Raw genomic sequence first — 18,773 nt, forward strand, 5'->3', positions numbered from 1 at the left:
ATCCACAAGAGGCAATCTGATAGAACTAAAACCAGTTTCAAAACCACATAACAACATGCTACTGATTTAATGAAGTGCTGATTATGGAGCCCTGAAGCCTGTTCTCATAAACGGGGATGGGATGTGCTTGTGACATTTGGAATGTTAAATTTTGCTGCGATGCTGGGTTTTGTGTGAACAGGGAAATGGTGCCTTGTTGCCATGGAAAATAGATATGATTACTGAAAGCCGTCTTCTCCTATAATTATTTGCATTTTCATTTAAAATAACTGAAAGATGGAGAACGAAGCAGAGAAATTTAATTCAATAAAGCTTCCAAACATGAACTTTCAGTATCTCTTCTGCAAAACGCTGTCCAAAAAGTTCAAGTTTGGAAGATTTATTGAGTTAAATTTCTCTGCTTTGTTTTTCACAGTGGTGGTTTGCAGAAGAGACACCTATGCCATTCCTATGTAAATGAAAGAAGCTAGAGGTCAGATAATCTCTTGTACCACAGACATTACAAAAGGAGTTATTTTCAAACAACTATTGAGTCATCCAAAATTTTACCATAAGGGGCTATCATTCCTCCACATTTATGAAAAATAAATTATCTGATGGCTTGATTTTTAAAAACAAAAACAATGCACTGAGTTCTTCAATGTAGAGAGTGAGTAGAACAGTCTCAACTATAAACTTACTGTGCATTAAATCCCCTTTCCCTTCTGTCTCGTAGAGGGAAGAAAGAACATGAATAAAGCCTACCTTTGGTCCTCGAATAGCAATTCCTGGTTCTCCTTTAAATCCAGGCATCCCGGGTCCTCCCCTGTCTCCCTGTGTATTTCAAATAACGTTCAGTTTCAGGCTTTAAGTAGCAGGAGAAGCCATAACAGCACGAAGCACAAAAGAGATGAACCAGGTTATAAAGGCTTTGATCTATCAGTCTCTGATCTTGAGGTAGTGTCTTCTTCTAATGTATTTGAGGGGGATTGCAAATCCTAAGCAAATAAAACCTGTTGGTAAAGACTATGACAGCTGTTTAGAGGAAGGCCACTAAAATAGGTGGCTACCTAGACTCAAATACTTGGACTGTAAGAATGGGGACCTCTTAAACCTGAGTAGATTTCTTTCCTGCCAGACTTTCTGATTATTAATCCTACCTGATTCTTCTGAATAAACACAGTACATTTTTACTTGCATTAGGGTTCCAGGATTTGGTGGAGGTAGTTCATGATGAAGTGACAAGTTCAAGAGCAGAAGCTAGAAATCTGTTTTCTAATCTTAAATTTCCTGCTAGACCTTAGTTTGCTTAATTGTGAACTGTCAGGGTTGAACTAGATAATAATATCTTGGGGTTCTTCCAAAACTAAAATTCTAGTCCATTGGTATCATGAATTTTTTTCCCCACCCCACCTGCCAAAGATCCAAGTTTAAAATATGTATATATAAAAAATAAGTATTCTCAAGAATGCATACCTTTGGCCCAGGTGGTCCAGGAATTGATGCTCCGGGCATCCCAAAAGGGCCCATAATTCCTGGTTCACCCTAAAAAAAAAAGAGCAAAATACTTACTACATTGCAAGCAAAGAAATCATATATAGGAATTATATTAGGAAAAATAGAAATGCATTCCCAGCATTTTAAAATATTATGACCTATTTCCCAGACCAATGTGAAAATATTTGAGCATCTTTGTAAACCACTACTAAAGTTTTTAATGATTAAGATTTCAGTGCCTTTAATAAATGCATTCAATTAAGTTCTGAGTATTAGGAAATTTTTATCTCTTGTGTATTCTTTTATTTGCCAATAAAAATTATGCAATTCACGGTGCTTCCATTTTGTATTGTGTGCCAGGAAGCTCAGAGGGAACTATGTGTTCAATTACAAGAACTTTCTCCAGCATAAGTTCTTGGGTACACTTGGCAGGCAAATAATGTTCCTTTTAGTTTATAACTTTTTCCTTTGTTATTTTATTTTATTTTATGGCCCATGATGTATCAGTCTTCTATTGTATGCTATCTCACATCCCTTTTCAGAAGTAGGGAGCTTATGGTAAAAACAATGGAATTTTTAATAGAAAATTTCAAACATGTCTTTTATTTACTTATTTATTTAATTTTTTGGCATCTCAATATTGACTCTCAATAAAGACCCAAGCAATATCTCTGTCCCACCTGCTTCTAGACCAGGATTCTCAGATTTTAGTGTAGAGAAATCATAAGAGGAATTTAGTAAAATATAGTCAGGTCTCAGCCCCAGAAACTTTAATTCGGTAGCTCTAGGGGCTGGGCCCAGGAATATGAATTTTATGAGGCACTTCTGCTGGTTCTGATATAGGTTCAAATACCTCACTTAAAAACACCATCGGGGGCCTGGGTGGCTCAGTCGGTTAAGCATCCAACTCTTGATTCTGACTCAGGTCATGATCTTGTGGTTCGTGAGATCAAGTCCTGTGATAGGCTTTGTGCTGACAGCATGGAGCCTGCTTAGGATTCTCTCTCTCCCTCTTTCTCTGTCCCTCCCTGATGTGTGCAAGCCCTCCCCCTCCCCAAAATAAATAAATAAACCTTAAAAAAATTTTTAGAACACTATGCAAAGTAATTGTCATTAAAAGAACATGACATGTTCAAAATGACCCATTTGGGATACTAGAAGAAAATATTAAAGCTTCATGATATATTTTTATCTCATCTTTTAGATTTTTAATTATTTATGTAAATATCATAACAATATGATAGTTTATGAATAAAACTTACAATTAAAAAATAAACCTATATTGAGGTGTGGTCGAATTCATTTTTGCTAGTAGGGATTTATAATCAATCACTTTGGAAACTACTGATGTAGGATAGGTGTGGCAAACTGCGACCTTCAGGCCAAATCCTGCCTGCTGCCATGTTTTACACAGCCATTGGCTAAAAATGGTTTTCATATTTTGTTTTGTTTCTGTAAGTCGGCTCCACACCCAACATGAGAGTTGAGCTCATGACCTCGAGATCAGGAATCACATGTTCTATCAGGCATCCCAGTTTTCACATTTTCAAATGATTGTTATATAAGTGATTATGTAATATCCTCAATTTTGCCTCTTGGCCACAAGGCCTAAATTATTTACTACTTATACTTTTCCAAGAAATTTGCCTCCCCTTGCCTTAGAGATTGAGCTGTTTCCAAGTGCATGAGCTGTCCACTTGGCCCCCGTGTTTCCTCCAAGAGGGACTCCATCAATCAGATTCACCACTAAGACTCTTAGTGCCCTAGACCACATTCACCTTCAGCGCTGAGACCCTCCCACTGTGCTGATTACTCTGTACGACCCACAGGCTGAGCACACCAGCCAACCAGGGCCCAGATCGTGCCAACACATGCACATACCAGTCTTTAATTCCGAACCTATAAGGCAATGGCGCATGACACAGTGAGGATTTTGGCAACAGACAACCACCCTGTTCAATCCTATGGCCAAGGATAAAACATCAACTCATTAAAATTCTCACTTAAACCAGAGTAAACAAGATTATGCTTCTAGATTTAATCTATTCTTTTAAAATAAGAAATTATACACATAGTATAGAATTCTCTTAAAGACTGTATTAAATTGTGATTATGCTTTAAAAAATAGCAATTCTTCATCAAAAAAGCTCTATTTCAAAATACAGAAAAAATATTTTGAATAAGAGTAAGATATAAGGAATAACCATTATTATTAATACTAATACAACATTTTCCCTACATGGCGGCATTTCTCATCAGGTGCTTCTTGAATTACCTGGAGCATAGGGCACTTATTTACAAAACACAGATGGCTAGGACCCACCCACCTATTAAGTCACGCTATCCAGGCATGGCACCAAGAAATACAATTAAAAAATTTTTTTTTAACATTTATTCATTTTTGAGATTGAGAGAGGCAGAGCATGAGCAGGGAAGGGGCAGAGAGAGAGACACAGAATCTGAAGCAGGCTCCAGGCTCTGAGCTGTCAGCACAGAGCTTGATGCAGGACTCGAACTCACAGACCATGAAATCATGACCTGGGCTGAAGTCGGACGCCCAACTGACTGAGCCACCCAGATGCCCCAAGAAATATGGATTTGTAACAAGCTCCCAGGTGACACTGATGGACACTGAAGCTTAATAACTGGTCTACAGAGAATGCTTTATTTTCTACCTGCTCGTATGTGGCTGATACCATTTTTTTTCCCTTTTAGTTGTTTTTTTTTAATATCTGGTCCTTGAACATGCTCCTTGTCTCCTTACAAATAGCATCTTCCTAGAAGCCTGAACTCTCTTAGATTTGCAATTTCTGTTTCCTGACACATCCAAATGACCTCAATATTCTCTCCTGCTAAGTCAGGACACATACCTAATTGCCTGTCTCACAATTTCCTTTTCTTCATTCTCAGCACCCTGTCCTGATCACTTTATCAGGACATATATCTCCTACTTTCCATTTCACAGTATTGATTTTTTACTCTCTGAATAGCTCCACGTACTATGTGCCAGGAACAGTGCTAAGTGCTTTATTAACTCTTTCAATCTTCACAGCAATCTTAGAATAGGTACTATTTTTACTTTCTTTCTGTGATTGAAGTGACGGGCCCAGAAAGGTTCAGGGTGGGGCAGGATGAAAATCCTACTCTACCGCATTCTGAAGCCCCACTCCTCATCATCACTGTGCTGCCTTAGTCTGGAATTGTGCTGTTGTTTAGCAAAAAAGGATGGTAGAGAATTGGTATCTCCTACAGTCATAACTTCATCCCAACTTCTGAATATTTGGTGGTAAGTTGAAAGAATTGACAAACAGATTGTCTCTAAGAATCATAAATGTTCCAGTGAAGATGACATAGTTTGTGGACTCTTTACTCCATCCTGTTTGGTCTGGAATAGTATGCTTATTCTAAAGCCTTTTTCATTTGGGAGTTTTGTTTTGTATTTGTTGAGTAGGAACCAGGGAATCCAATTTGCAGTGGAAATCTACTATTCTATTAAAACCAGACACAATTTCAATCTCCCAAGAGCACAAATGAGAATATAAGAAACATACCTTCGGCCCTTCAGGCCCTGGAAATCCCCTCTGTCCTTGATTTCCTTTGCTCCCTTTCTTCCCTTCATCACCCTGATGAAATAATTATAAAAAGATAGTTGTTGTGTTAACAAACCATCCTCGCTCTTCTAACAACCCTATCAGGACCCTGTTATCAACCAACACTGATTTCCTAGCAATGTGTCCCAAGTCCTGCTGGGTGGCATGGGATTTGTCAATGTTCTTGAGCAGATAGGGTGACTTCAGAATTGTTCAGTCTTCACCATTTATTCAATGTGATTTAATATTTTTAACAATCTAAGCTCAGTATCTCTCTTTGGGGACTTCAGTTTGAATTCACAATTCTTTTCACCATTGGTTTATTAACAGATGCTTCTGAGACATTCACAGTTTCAGAAAAGAGAGCTACCTATGTTTTTTCAGCTTTGACGCCACTTCAGTATTGAAACGTAAAATGAGATGTTTTCCAATATAGAGAGCAAACTGGTGGTTGCCAGAAGGGAGTTGGGTGGAAGAATGGGTGAAATGGGTAAAGGGGTTGAACAGTACACTTATCTTGAGCACTGAGAAATGTATAGAATTGTTGAATCATTATATTACACACCTGAAACTAACAAAACACTGTATGTTAATTATAGTTGAATGGAAAAAAATCTAATTTTAAAAAGAAGTGGCAACAAGGTAGTGAAGCATGAAATAGCTACACAAAATGTTACCACTGAAGGAAACCAGATTTTTCAAATCCAGCCCCATTTCTTCCTCAATGAGGAGTCTAGCTCTATCTCCCGAAGGAGACCAATAATTCTATTGGTAGAAAGATCCATGAGCATTAACCTGGAGCAGAGTTAGAAACTGCCTACTGGCTGTTCCTCAGCCTGGTTGTGTAACCTTATGCTTCTCTGAAAGAATTTTGTGACCTCCAACCAGAGAGCTCAGAGAATTACAAAGCGATCCTTAAACTAGGGCTCAGTTGCAAGGTATCCTATCTAAATGTGTGCTCAGCTCAACAAAGGAATGAATTTGGGGGTTGCAGGTGAAACCATTTAATCATTTATCAGATAAAAAATGATTATAACACAGTTTTCAAACCTAAGCATGTATCAGAGTCACGTGGAGGGCTTGTCACCCCACGTGGAGGGTTTGTGCTGAGCCCCACATCCACAGTTTCTGATTTAGTAGGTCTGCATTGAAACCCAAGAATTCACATTTCTGACACATTCCCAAGGTCATCAGCAATGCAGACACTCCGTTAAGAAGAGGTGAACTCGTATTACACCCACAGATTGTAATTAACTCCCCAAAGTCCGAACTAATAAAGAGCAGTGACACGGGTGATAAAAAATAACAGTTGAATGTTATTGTACCATGAACTTACTGTATCATTATCATTTGCCAATGGAGGCAAAATCTAACCCCAACTAGTTATTTTCTTCCATTTACTCCCACGTTTAATTTACTGACCTAAATAACCCAGAAGATAGCAATAGGAACCCAATTAAAGGTAATAAAGTGCCAACACTGAACAAGAGCATGCCTGGGCTGTGTGATATATTCCTACCACTCTTCTCCATCACCCTTCATAAACCACAAAACCCCTCAGAGCTACAAATCCAGAGCCCTCTTTTTCCAAAGCATTGTCCTTGCTCTATTGGTAGCATTCAACACCACCAATTGCTTTCCTCTTGAAACCCCCTCTCCTTGGTTTCCCTAACATGATAGCTATTCTGTTTATCTTCACACTATTGTGAATGTTCTTTTCCAGCTACACCACAAGGTGGGATTCAAACCTCAGCTCTCTTTCTCAGAGACATCATTCATTCTTCAGCTTCAATGGTTAACTCCAAGGGTCTATTTTCTGAAAGTATATTCTAGAAAACATTCGTTTTCCTGAATGTTAATAGACGAGCATTTCTAAAAATGTTTTTGTACGATGTGAAAAAGGTATTCTCTGTCAACATTCACCCACAAAAAAAGAGATCTCATAGTCTGGTAAGTCAATAAATTAAACTGTTTGAAATTCTACAAATGAATTTAAATTTCAAATTCTTACAATTAAGGTTAAGGACTCAATTTTAGCCAATATTTGCATAAACATAGATTTCTTAGGTTTTCAATGACCATTTTAATACAATTATAAATAGAACACTAATAATTATACAGATTTTATTTTCACTTTACTCATATGTAATTCTTCATAATCTTTATATGAACATTGATGACTATACGAAAACTGCAGGAACATCTGGCACCTTAGAGTCTGTAGGTTATGTCACTCGTGGTCTTGTCGATGAATTTGGATATTCTTATCTTGACCTATAAAGATGTTATTCAACCAGCATTTCTATAATGTGCAAAATAAACTTAGGCCAAGTTGTGAAAGTGCAACCTCCATTTAATAAGGTTGGGATTATGACTTATTTCTTATTGCTTTGTGTGAGATTCTATAAATTTTTGAAGAAAATATATAGACTTTCAAGTCTCAAGGATGTATTTCAAGGCTTCTTTTCTGTTTCTAAAATGTCAATGTGGGCATTTATTGAGAAAACATGTGTTGAACTCTTCCTATTATCTGGGTCTTATGATAGATCTTAGGAAAACAAAAATGAATGATACATACTTGCTGTCTTTCAAAGGTTCCGACAAGCTAGATCCATAATTTTAAACCAGAAGTAAACACATGTAACATAGCAGGAATACCAGTCTAACAATCGAATTTCTCCCCAGTTGTCTCCTCGGGCAATCTGCTTTCCTCACCACTTTGTCAATTCCATACCTTAGGGCCAGGTTGTCCTTTTCCAGGTGGTCCTTCTGGGCCTCTTGTTCCTGGAAGCCCTGCTTCTCCCTAGAGGAAATGACAATGATGCCTTAGCTGACTCTCCATGGACAGTTTGTGTAAGCCCACCTTGTCTCCTTTTCTGGTCAGTGGATTCTCTGCTGAGACCCTCCGAAATAAGACCTTCATTCTAGTCTTAAAATGGATTTGGAAATCTACCAACTTTAATAAATTAATATCAAGCTCTAGTTTAGCTCAGAGCCGCTGAAATATGAAAAAGTCCAATTTCTCAGCCAATTTTCAAAGACTATACTCACTTTCCTATGGCTCATCATTCACATGTGATGGTTTGGCTTAAAAAGAAAAAAAAATGGAAAGACCTTCAGCCTTTCCATCTGCTATTTTTCTCTACTTATATTGAAAAATGAGTATTTCAAATGTCAATTCATAACACTTCAGAAAATCTTTACAATGGCCTTACTCCCTGAATGCATTTACAGCCTCTCATTTTGGAGGGGGAAAAAGTGTTTTTCTCTAAGGCTACACTCAGGTACTTTCTAGGAATCACAAAGGGACTAGATCACTGGAGGGTACCATGGTCGAAACACCAGAGAGAAAGCAGAGAGCATGAGACCCTGTTCACCCATTAAATTGGTGCTCTTCCTCTCTGAAATAAGTGGAAAAGGAATTTATAATTATGAGATGTTTTAAAAAGGCTAAGCTTGTCCTGGATGGTTTACTTTGAGTTCCTGCAGGACCAAGGTATCAGTGTGGTTCAATAGTTTTTACTCTAGTCACGGAAAAACGTACTGTTGTTACCTTCTTTCCTGCAGCCCCATCCTCTCCTGGTACTCCTGGTTGTCCTGGGAGCCCTGTTGAGCCTGGCTCCCCCTGGTGGATGAGCAAAGATTTTATGTCCCAGAAATTCATATTTATCTATAAGTGTCATGTTGACCATAATTTAAATTCATATTTATGCACCACCATTTTGAGGCACTTACCAACTGTATATCTTACAATATTTGAAACAAACCTCTGAATGGAGAAATCTGAGTAGTAACCAGTAGTAATGAAATTATTTGACCTTGGGCAAGTTACTTCAACTTCTTGGATCTGAGTTTTGGATTATGTTGTTCTGGATTGAACTGTAACCTCAAAGAAGATATGTCAAAGTCCTGACCTCTGGTACCCGTGAATGTGACATCATTTGGAAATTGGGTCTTTATAGATGTAACCAAGTTAAAATGAGATCATCAGGGTGGGCCCTAATTCAATATGACTTCTGTACTTAGAAGAAGAAGCAAACGCCATGTAAAGACAGACACATGGGAAGAACTCCATGTGATGACAGAGGCAAAGACAAGAGTGGTGCCACTGTGTGCCATGGAATGCCAAGGATTGGCAGCCAGCACCAGAAGCTGGGCAGAGGCAAAGAAGGATTCTTCCTTACAGGTTTTTGAGAAAGCATGACTCTGCAGACACTTGGATTTTCAACTTTGAACCTCGAGAATTGTGAGATAATAAATTTCTGTTGTGTTGAACCACAGTGTGTGATTCTTTGTATAGCAACCCTAAGAAGTTAACATGAAAGTGAAATTTCAGCTCTAATATTCAGTACTGCTACTTGCTTTCAAGTTAATTTGTATTTAAGAATACACCCTTTAAAGTGTTTAGAGATAACATGTGCTATCTTCAAACAGTGCCAGAGTGCTTATTGCATTCATTAACAGCAAAAATATTAAAAATAAGTGAAAGTCATTTCACCTAACTTAGCTAAAAAAAAAAACAAACTCGTGAAGATAAAAGCACAGTAAACCTAAAATTAAGTAGAAGGATAAGGTAAGGATAAGAGCGGATAGTAATAAATTTGAAAGCCAAAAGTAAGAAAAGTAACAAAATTAAAGGGTATTACCTTTAAAAACTAATAAAATAAATAAGCCTCTACTAGCAGGAATTACTAATACTAAAAATAAAAGTCATAGTTAAACAGTATTAAGAGTTAAAGGGAAATATAACTATATACATATAATAAAAATTTTTTAAAAATTTTCATGACAATTTCAGACAAATGTATTGGAGAACATTAATAAATAATCTTTAAGAAAAATATAAATCACTTAAATGACATAGGAGAAACTGACAAGCTAAATGAACGAGAAGCATCAAAAAATTGAATCAGTAATGAAAATCTCTGACTTCTTTTCCTTCTAAGATCACAGGCTTCGTTGGCTTAACAGTCAAGCCTTATAAATTCTTTAACCTTTGAAGAACAGATATTCCCTATCTTATACAAATAGTTGTGAAAAACAGTAAAAGAAGGAAGTCTACCCAATTTATTTCACAAGGGTAGTAAAACCTTAATTAAAGTCACACAATAATAGGATGACTAAACTACATTGTAGACCAGACTAGTTATGAATATAGATATAATGTAAATTTCCAGTCAAAATGCAGGATTAGGGGCCAGATTTAATTTCCTCCCTGACACAACTAAAAACCAGACAAAATATATAAAACAGTATCCTTCAAAACATTAGACACCAGTAATGAAGGCTAATAATACCGGGGAGCAGGGAAAAAAATTATGTAAACACTACACTTTCTCCAGTTTGCTGCCAGGGTAGTTTCCAGGCCATGGTGTACAGAAGGAGAATCTGGAGAAAGTTCAGAAATCTCTCCAATTTCAGGAGACAAAGGTAGGAGTCTGGGTAAGCCAGGTATCAAAAATTCACAGACTAGATTACCTGATAGGAAGAAGGTACACAGAACAATGAAGCTCTGAGGAGTGTCCCCCTCAAATATTCAAGTAAATACTGTTCAGCACAGTGTGACAAAACTACCTGACTCCCAGAAAACAACCAACTGAAAAGAGTATAAAGAACTGGCAGCAGACCAGAAACGGTGCCTGGTTCCAGTGGCAAAAAAGGAAATCTCACAATTCTGAGGGCATGTATTAGAGTTCTAGAAAAGATCTTGCTTCAGTAGTCAGGAAAAATGAACCCTAGACTAAATGCTGCCCCAGTCCTACCTAAGAAAGCTTAAAAGCAAGACCAAGAGGTTCAAGCTGTTTTAAAGTGACTTGAAAGAATCCAGGACAATGCATAGAAATACAGAGATATGTATAGGAATACAAAAACGTCTAGCCCCCCAAAAGGTAAAATTTATGAAGTTTGGATCTAGCCAAAAATTATCAGGAATTCAAAGAAACTAGGAAAAAGCTGACCAAAAAAAAATGACACAGGTGATAGAATTGGTAGGTAAGGACACTGAAACAGTTATTATAATGCATTCTATATGTTCAAGAAACCAAAGGAAAGTTGAAATACATTAAATAGAGACAGGAAGGTAGAGAAAGATACAAATTGAACTTCTAGAGTTGAAAATTGCAAAGTAGGAGATGAAGAGATACACTGGATAAAATTCAAAGCAAATTAGACATCACAGAAAATCAATGAACTGAGAGACATAGCAATGAAAACTATCTTAAATGAAGCAGAGAGAATAGAGACTGAAAAGGAATGAGCAGAGCATCAGGAAAACAGCCAAATATAAGTAAAATGGAGATTCCTGGATGAAGACAGACAGTGGGAAATATTTTGAGAAACAATGGCCTAATGTTTCCAAATTTGATGAGATCACTAACCTACAGATCCAAGAAAATCAATGAACTGCAAGCACAAGAAATATGAAGAAACAAAACTAAGGCACATTGTAATCACAGGGCTCAAAACTAGTGATACAGAGAAAACCTAAAAGGTAGCCAGAGAAAAGAGACATATAGAGAAACAAATGTGTAGATTCTAAGAGATTTCTCATCAGAAACAATGCAAGTGAGAAGACAGTGGAACAACATATTGAACATACAAAAAGAAACAAAACAAAAACAGCCATCAACCTAGAATGCCATACCCAGTAAAAATATGGACAAAATAAAGACTTTTTTGAAAACAAATGTGGCAGTTCCTTGAAAAGCTGAGTAGATACCTACCATATGACCTAGCCATTTCACTCCTAGGCATTTATCCAAGAAAAATGACAGCATATGTCTATACAAAGACATGTACATAAATGTTCATAACAGCTTTATGTATACTATCCCAAATCTGGAAACAACCAAGCGCCCACCAACATGTGACTAGATGAACAAATGATGGTATGTCCATACAGTAGAATACTATTCAGCAATAAAAAGAACAATAAAAAAAGAAGCTGTTCATAGATGTTAAACATGGATCTCAAAGTAATTTTGCTGAGTAAAAGGGAAGACAGAAAAAAAAGCTTACACGATATATTATTCTATTAATATAATATTTGAGGAAATGTAGACTAATCTATAATGACAGAAAGCAGATCAATAGTTACCAGAGATTGCAAAGCAGATCAGTAGGAGAAGTTAGGGAGGGATGGAGGGATGGAGGGATGGTATTACAAAGGGACACATAATAATTTTGGGGGTGGGGGATGATGGATACTTTATTTGGTTTTGGTGATGGTTTCAAGAACATATACATACGTTTTATCAAAGTGTACACTTTAACCATGTGCCTTTATTGTATGTCAACTATGCAATAAATGGAATTGTTTAAAATGGATGAAAAAAATCCTGAATAAAAGATTAGTCGATTAAATTGCTGTTATAAAAAAGTTATACATCATGATCAGATGGGTTTATCTCAAGAATGCAGAATGGTTCAATACCTAAAAATTCTGGAAATGCAATATACTACTATTAACAGGTTAAAAGGGAAACATAAAACAATTATCTTAGTAGAGGCAGAATCTGATAAAATCCAATACTCATAATTAATAAAGAACTTTTGGTACAACTGAAACAGAAAGTAATTATCTTAACATAATAGAGGTTGTCTATCAAAACCCTACAATAAATATCCCACTTAAAATTGAAATTTTAGGGGTGCCTGGGTGGCTCAGTCAGTTGAGCATCTGACTTCAGCTCAAGTCATGATCTCGAGGTTCTTGGGTTCAAGCCCCCCATCAGGCTTTGTGCTGACAACTCGGAGTCTGGAGCCTTCTTCTGATTCTGCGTCTCTCCCTCTCTCTCCCTCTCTCTCTCTGCCCCTCCCCCACTTGTGCTCTGTCTCTCTCTCTCTCTCTCCTAAAAATAAACATTAAAAAAACATTTTTAAGTGAAATTTTAGAAGCACTTCCTTTGAAGTCACTTCTTTTACACATTGCGCTGGAGGTCCTGTCAGTGTATAATTTTTAAAAATGAATAGGAAAAAAGCTAAAAAGAAATAGGTAAAACAGTTTTTATTTTCAGACAATATGATTACGTACACAGGGAATAAAAAACGAAGACTTTGTAAACAATTAGAAACAATAAGAGGAAGGTGCCTGGGTGGCTCAGTCGGTTGAGCATCTGACTCTTGATTTCAGCTCAGGTCATGATCTCACAGTTTGTGAGATGGAGCCCTGCATTGGGCTCTGTGCTGACAGTGTGAAGTCTGCTTGGGATTCTCTCTCTCCTTTCTCTCTGCCCCTTTCTCCGCGTCCTCTTGCTCTCTCTCTCGCTCTCTCTCTCTCAGAATGAATAAATAAATAAACTTAAAAATAGAAATAAAAGATACTGTCAGGTGCCTGGATACAAAAATCAATACACCAAAAAACAAACAAGGCCACCAACAAAATAATACTTTTCCTGTAGACCTGGAATAGCTAATTAGAAGATGTAGAAAAAGAAAACAATTCACAATTGCAAAACATTTCTCCAATGTACTTTTTTAAAAATGTGTATTTATTCTTGAGAGAGAGACAGAGTGCAAAGTGAGGAGGGCAGAGAAAGGGAGACACAGAATCCAAAGCAGGCTCCAGGCTCTGAGCTGTCTGCAGGGAGCGGAGCCCGAAGCGGGCCGAACCCACAAACTATGAGATTACAACCTGATCTGAAGTCCAACACTTACCCGACTGAGGCACCCAGGATCCCCTCCAATGACCATTATAACTGAAAAACTACAAGATCTATATGGATAAAATGACAAATATTTTTCCCAGAAAATTAGTTTTACTCTGTGGTTTGAAAAACTCAATATTTAATTTTTTTTCAATGTTTTATTTATTTTTGAGAGAAAGAGAGAGACAGAGAGCAAGTGGGGAAGGGCAGAGAGAGAGGGAGACACAGAATCCACAGCAGGCTCCAGGCTCTGAGCTGCCAGCACAAAGACATGGGGCTCAAACCCATGAACTGTTAGCTAATGACCTGAGCCAAAGTCAGATGTTTAACTGAGCCACCCAGTCGTCCCTGAAAGATTCAATATTTAATATGAAGGTTCAATGCAACGCTAGTCGGAGACTCCAATGGGATATTTTGTCAAATTTGACAAGTCAATCCTGAAATGAGTATGTCAGATTCAGGAATAACCAGGAAAGAAATTGGGAGTATTTTCCCTGTTGATGATAAAACTTATAAATCGATCATAATCAAGACAGAGATGTAATAGCTCTGAGAGATAAATAGACAAATGGGGCAGAATAGAGAACTCAGACACTGATCCTCACACATAGAGAGCTTGACGTATGACATAGGTGGAGTTACAAATCAGTGCAGCGAAGACAGACTGCTCAGTAACTGATATGGTGATAGCTGGTTATCTGTATGGGGAAGAAAAAGATCACCACGTTGCCCCATATACAAAAAATAAACTGTAGTGGAATAAAGACTAAATACCTAAATTTTAAAAAACAAAAACACACCAAGTTTTAAGAAGAAAATACATGAGGATCTTTATGACTTTGGAGTCAAGAAATGTATAATATTCAGAAAGCTGAGACCATAATGGGATAGAAATACACCAAAATTTAGGACTTCTGTATACTAAAAGGTACCCCGTAAAAAAGACAAGCCATAGCCCTGGAGGTGATATCAGCAACCTAAACAACAAAGAATTAATATCCAGATACAGAAAGAGCTATTAATAAAAAAGGAACACCAAGCCTTTAAAAAAATGAATATCTACAGGAATTTACAAAAGAGGAAACCTGAAGTTCCATTAAACACACAAAAACTGTTCAAACAGTTACCAGGGAATAGAAATTAAAACAATGAGATCTATCATACACACTTCCTGTTGGCCAGAAGGTAGAGAAAGGAGCATTGTCATATATTGCTGGAAGGAGGGCAAATGGGCAGAGTACCCATCATCCATTTTGGACAGGATTTTCACAATGTCAGACGTGAAAACTTGCCTATACTCTATGATCTTCCAATTCTGCTCATAGTGTTTATCACCTACTAGTAAGAGAAACTTGCAGTCTGACTTACACGAAAGGAAACTTGTAGAATGCTTATGGCAGCATTGTTGGCAAAGACGAAAAATGAGAAGCAATTTAAATGTCAATCAATAGGAAAATGGATACATTTTAAATGAGATATTTTTATACAACAGACTACCATAGACAAAGAAAATGAGTAAATTAAAGGTATAGGAAAACAAATAAGACATGAGACTGAATACAGATATATGGCAGAATGATACATTATGTAAAGTTCAAGAACACACAAAAGATATATGTGGTTTATGGATAAAAACGTATGTGGGAAAATTATAAAAACTTTGAAAGAATGATAAATACCCAAGTCATGAAAATAACACATCAGGGGAGGGTGGGGAGGGGCCATGAGATTGAGGGGCACAACCAGAGGCCTCTACATATATCTGTAATGCTTCTTCTTTTTCTTTTTTTTTTTTTTATAAAACTCTATTTTAAAAAAAATTTCTAGTTTATTTCTTTATTTTGAGAGAGAGAGAGGGAGCGAGCACAAGCAGGGAGGGGCAGAGAGAAGGAGAGACAGAATCCCAAGCAGGCTCTGCACCATCAGTGAGATCATGTGAGATCATGACCTGAGCCAAGACCAAGAGTCAGATGCTTAACCAACTGTGCCAACCAGGTGGCTTCTTCTTAAAAATAATGCTTTTAATGCTTCTTCTTAAAAAATAGCTAGCATGAATAAGGCAAAATGTTAACATTGGATAAAGCTGGGTTGTGGAATACATGGGTGGGTTTGTTTGTTTGTTTTGCATTATTCTCTGTACTATTGAGTATGTTTGAAAGATTTCCTTTTCTGAAGTGAGAGAAGCTTAAGATTGTTCATCTAGTTAGTGGCAAAACTGGGATTTAGACAAGGAGTCTAACTGCTGAACCTTACTATCCTACAGTGCCTTTCTGAAATTGGCACATGAATGATGTAATATGTGTATATACAGATCTGTACACTACATAGATGTATGGTGATATATGTAAGTCACACTTAGCACTTAGCACATTGGGTGGCACATCAAAACCATTCAACAAATGGAAGCTATTATAACCATTGATTTATATTAGTAATTGCTATTTATATTGGTATGTTTTGTAGCCTTTGTAATTGTATGTTTATGTATATGTAATGTGTATATTCTTCTAGACCCACATCTTACACATCCCAAATACTTATACAAACAGTGACCATGTCAGCAGAAACAATGATGGAGTTTAATCCTCAGTGTGGCTAGCCAGGTCCTATATGCCTTCAGGATTACTTCTAGAAATTGTGAAGGGCAAAGTAAGAATTCATTCATTTACTTAACAGCATTTATTGAGTACCTATCATGTCACCAAAACTGGGGATCCACTAACAAGACGAAAAAAGAAACCAGGTCCCTGCCACAGGTGAGAAGCACTATTTAATAGTGTAGCGTAAAGCAAGCCAGACACGTGATTGTAAATTTTCTAGTAGCCACATTTACAAAATTAAAAGAAACAGGTGAAAATCATTCTACTAATGTATTTTACTTACTTTAATGGATCTGAAATTTCATCACTTGAATATGTAATCAACATGCAAATATAATGACATAGTTCACATTCTTTGTGCTAAGCTTGGTAACCTAGTGTGTATTTCACACTTATCCCACATCCCACTACACACTCAACATGTTTCCAGCATTCAGTAACCACGTGTGGCCAGTGGCTGCAATGTTGACCAGGGTCTTTCGTGAGCGGATTAGTCAGATGAGAAGCAATTCAGAAAGCATGCAAGTTGAGGTAAGTGGTAAAAGCAAAGGAAAATGCAGGCTGAGACATAAAATAACTGGGTAGTAGGAGTGGGGTAGGCATACTTTAGGCTTAAGGAATGACTTTCTGAAGAAGTAGCTTTTGAGCTTGCACCTGAAACACAAGCCAGCGGCAAGCAAGATGAGGAATGTACCCTTTGCTGCAATCCTACCGTGCTAGGTGCCCTGTTTACAATAGGACAGGCAAGAATGTTCTTAAAGAATCAATCTGTGCCAAAAGAGGGCCTCTGATGCTAATAAATATATGAATAAAAAAACAGCGGTTGTTAAAATAAACTAAGATTTTTGGTTCTTCTTAAATGATAAGAGTTACACTGAGCATCACTTTTCCGAACAAATATTCTCCTCTGGTGAAATAACAGATGACACATGCATGATCTGTATTGCATTTGGATATGAATGAAACTTCACATAATATGACATAAATTATCTAAGTGCTTCTGATTGGGATGGTCAGCTCACCTTTGGGCCTTGTACTCCAATTCCCACTGGCCCTCTAGGACCTGTAGCTCCTGTTTGGCCTACTTCTCCCTAGTGAGGAAAGAGTATTTGAAGAGTATATGACTACAACAGTAAAATAAAAATAATATATTCCTGCCTTAAGAGCTAAGTGCTCTCTTACAACAACACAATAAGATAAAACAGAGCTTTATGTCCTCAATTCATATGTGTTTGAATATATATATAGTAAATATATATCGATTATATTATTAATATCAATGCTCACAATATGTTGTAAAATATGAAAATATGTGAATATATTATGTTTTTAAGTATATGTTTCTATGTAATTCAAATATATATATGCATATATATATATATATATATATATGCCTAAAATATGCATATATATATATATGCCTAAAATCCCTTCAGGTAGATGGAGTTTTACCAAATTTGGAATATATAATGGGCTGGCTTAAAATACAGGCTAAGTAGCATACTTAAAAGGTGGAGGGCACCTGGAATATAGGCAGTTACATTCCACATCAACTAAAATTGACACATGAGAAGCCCAAGTGACTGCTAATCAAGGGCAATATCGTGAACAGACAGAATGACCTGATCTTCCAATGGTGAGCCCAGATCAAAAGTCTCAAGGACAGTAACTTTATGCCGTCAAGTGCTTCTCACACAGGAATCTCTAAGGAGTGTACTGGAAGGTGACTACTCTCAGAGGAGTATTTATTTAATGATCATTAGTGACCATTTGAAGCAACATTAAGTATAGCTAGTTAAATAATAAGTGCCATGCATCTCCCTAAGGATAAATAATAGCTGTTAATTTAGGACATAATAAGATTCCCATGTTCACAGAAAAGTTTTATGTATTTCTGACTCCATATCTTTAATTAAATGTTTCAGGAGTTTGACCTATTGTGGGAGTGTTGGTCAGAATGAATTAGCAAGCCCACAGGTGGCCTCTACTGACAATCCTCCTTGAATTGCTAGAATAGGATCTCTTGAGAAAACGTAATAAAACAGTAAATTAAGATTGCATAAATAAATGTGTCTAAGAGCATAAAGAATACACATTACCTTATCTAAACCATCAGGAATATCTATAATGTTTTGCATTAAGTAGAAATCTGATGTTTAAGTTCATTTCATCTACTGCTTTCCCAATGCACTGGCTCCTGACCAGGAAACAACAATAGACTATGGATGTACTAAACTCTGCTTTCATTTAGAAAGTTACCTTGGAGAAAGAAAGAGAGAGAGAGAGAGAGAGAGAGAGAGAGAGAGAGGGAAAGAAAGAGGAAGAGAGAGAGAGAAAGAGAGGAAGGAAGGAAGGAAAGAAAGAAAAGAAAGAAAGTTACCTTAGAACCAGGTGAGCCTTGTCCTGGGGGCCCTTGTGGACCAGGTGGACCCATAGGACCTTGGATTCCCTTTAAAATAAAA

The 18,773-nt window shown here is 37.0% G+C and overlaps 1 protein-coding gene across 1 annotated transcript in view; it reads right to left on the reverse strand.

Annotated features, from left to right (window-relative positions):
- COL28A1 (collagen type XXVIII alpha 1 chain) overlaps nucleotides 1–18,773 on the reverse strand; it is a 174,193-nt gene that overhangs the window by 85,077 nt on the left and 70,343 nt on the right. Inside the window, exons 17-23 of the mRNA XM_053898079.1 lie at nucleotides 18,692–18,760; nucleotides 17,334–17,402; nucleotides 8,620–8,691; nucleotides 7,801–7,869; nucleotides 5,028–5,099; nucleotides 1,456–1,524; nucleotides 745–813 (exon numbers count right to left, since the gene is read on the reverse strand). Of these exons, the coding sequence (XP_053754054.1) occupies nucleotides 745–813; nucleotides 1,456–1,524; nucleotides 5,028–5,099; nucleotides 7,801–7,869; nucleotides 8,620–8,691; nucleotides 17,334–17,402; nucleotides 18,692–18,760 (489 nt within the window). The remainder of the gene's footprint in view (nucleotides 1–744; nucleotides 814–1,455; nucleotides 1,525–5,027; nucleotides 5,100–7,800; nucleotides 7,870–8,619; nucleotides 8,692–17,333; nucleotides 17,403–18,691; nucleotides 18,761–18,773) is intronic.

Source organism: Panthera pardus, unplaced genomic scaffold, assembly GCF_024362965.1.
Source record: "Panthera pardus isolate Hobbes unplaced genomic scaffold, ASM2436296v1 HiC_scaffold_8, whole genome shotgun sequence".
NCBI classification, from domain to species: Eukaryota; Metazoa; Chordata; class Mammalia; order Carnivora; family Felidae; genus Panthera; species Panthera pardus.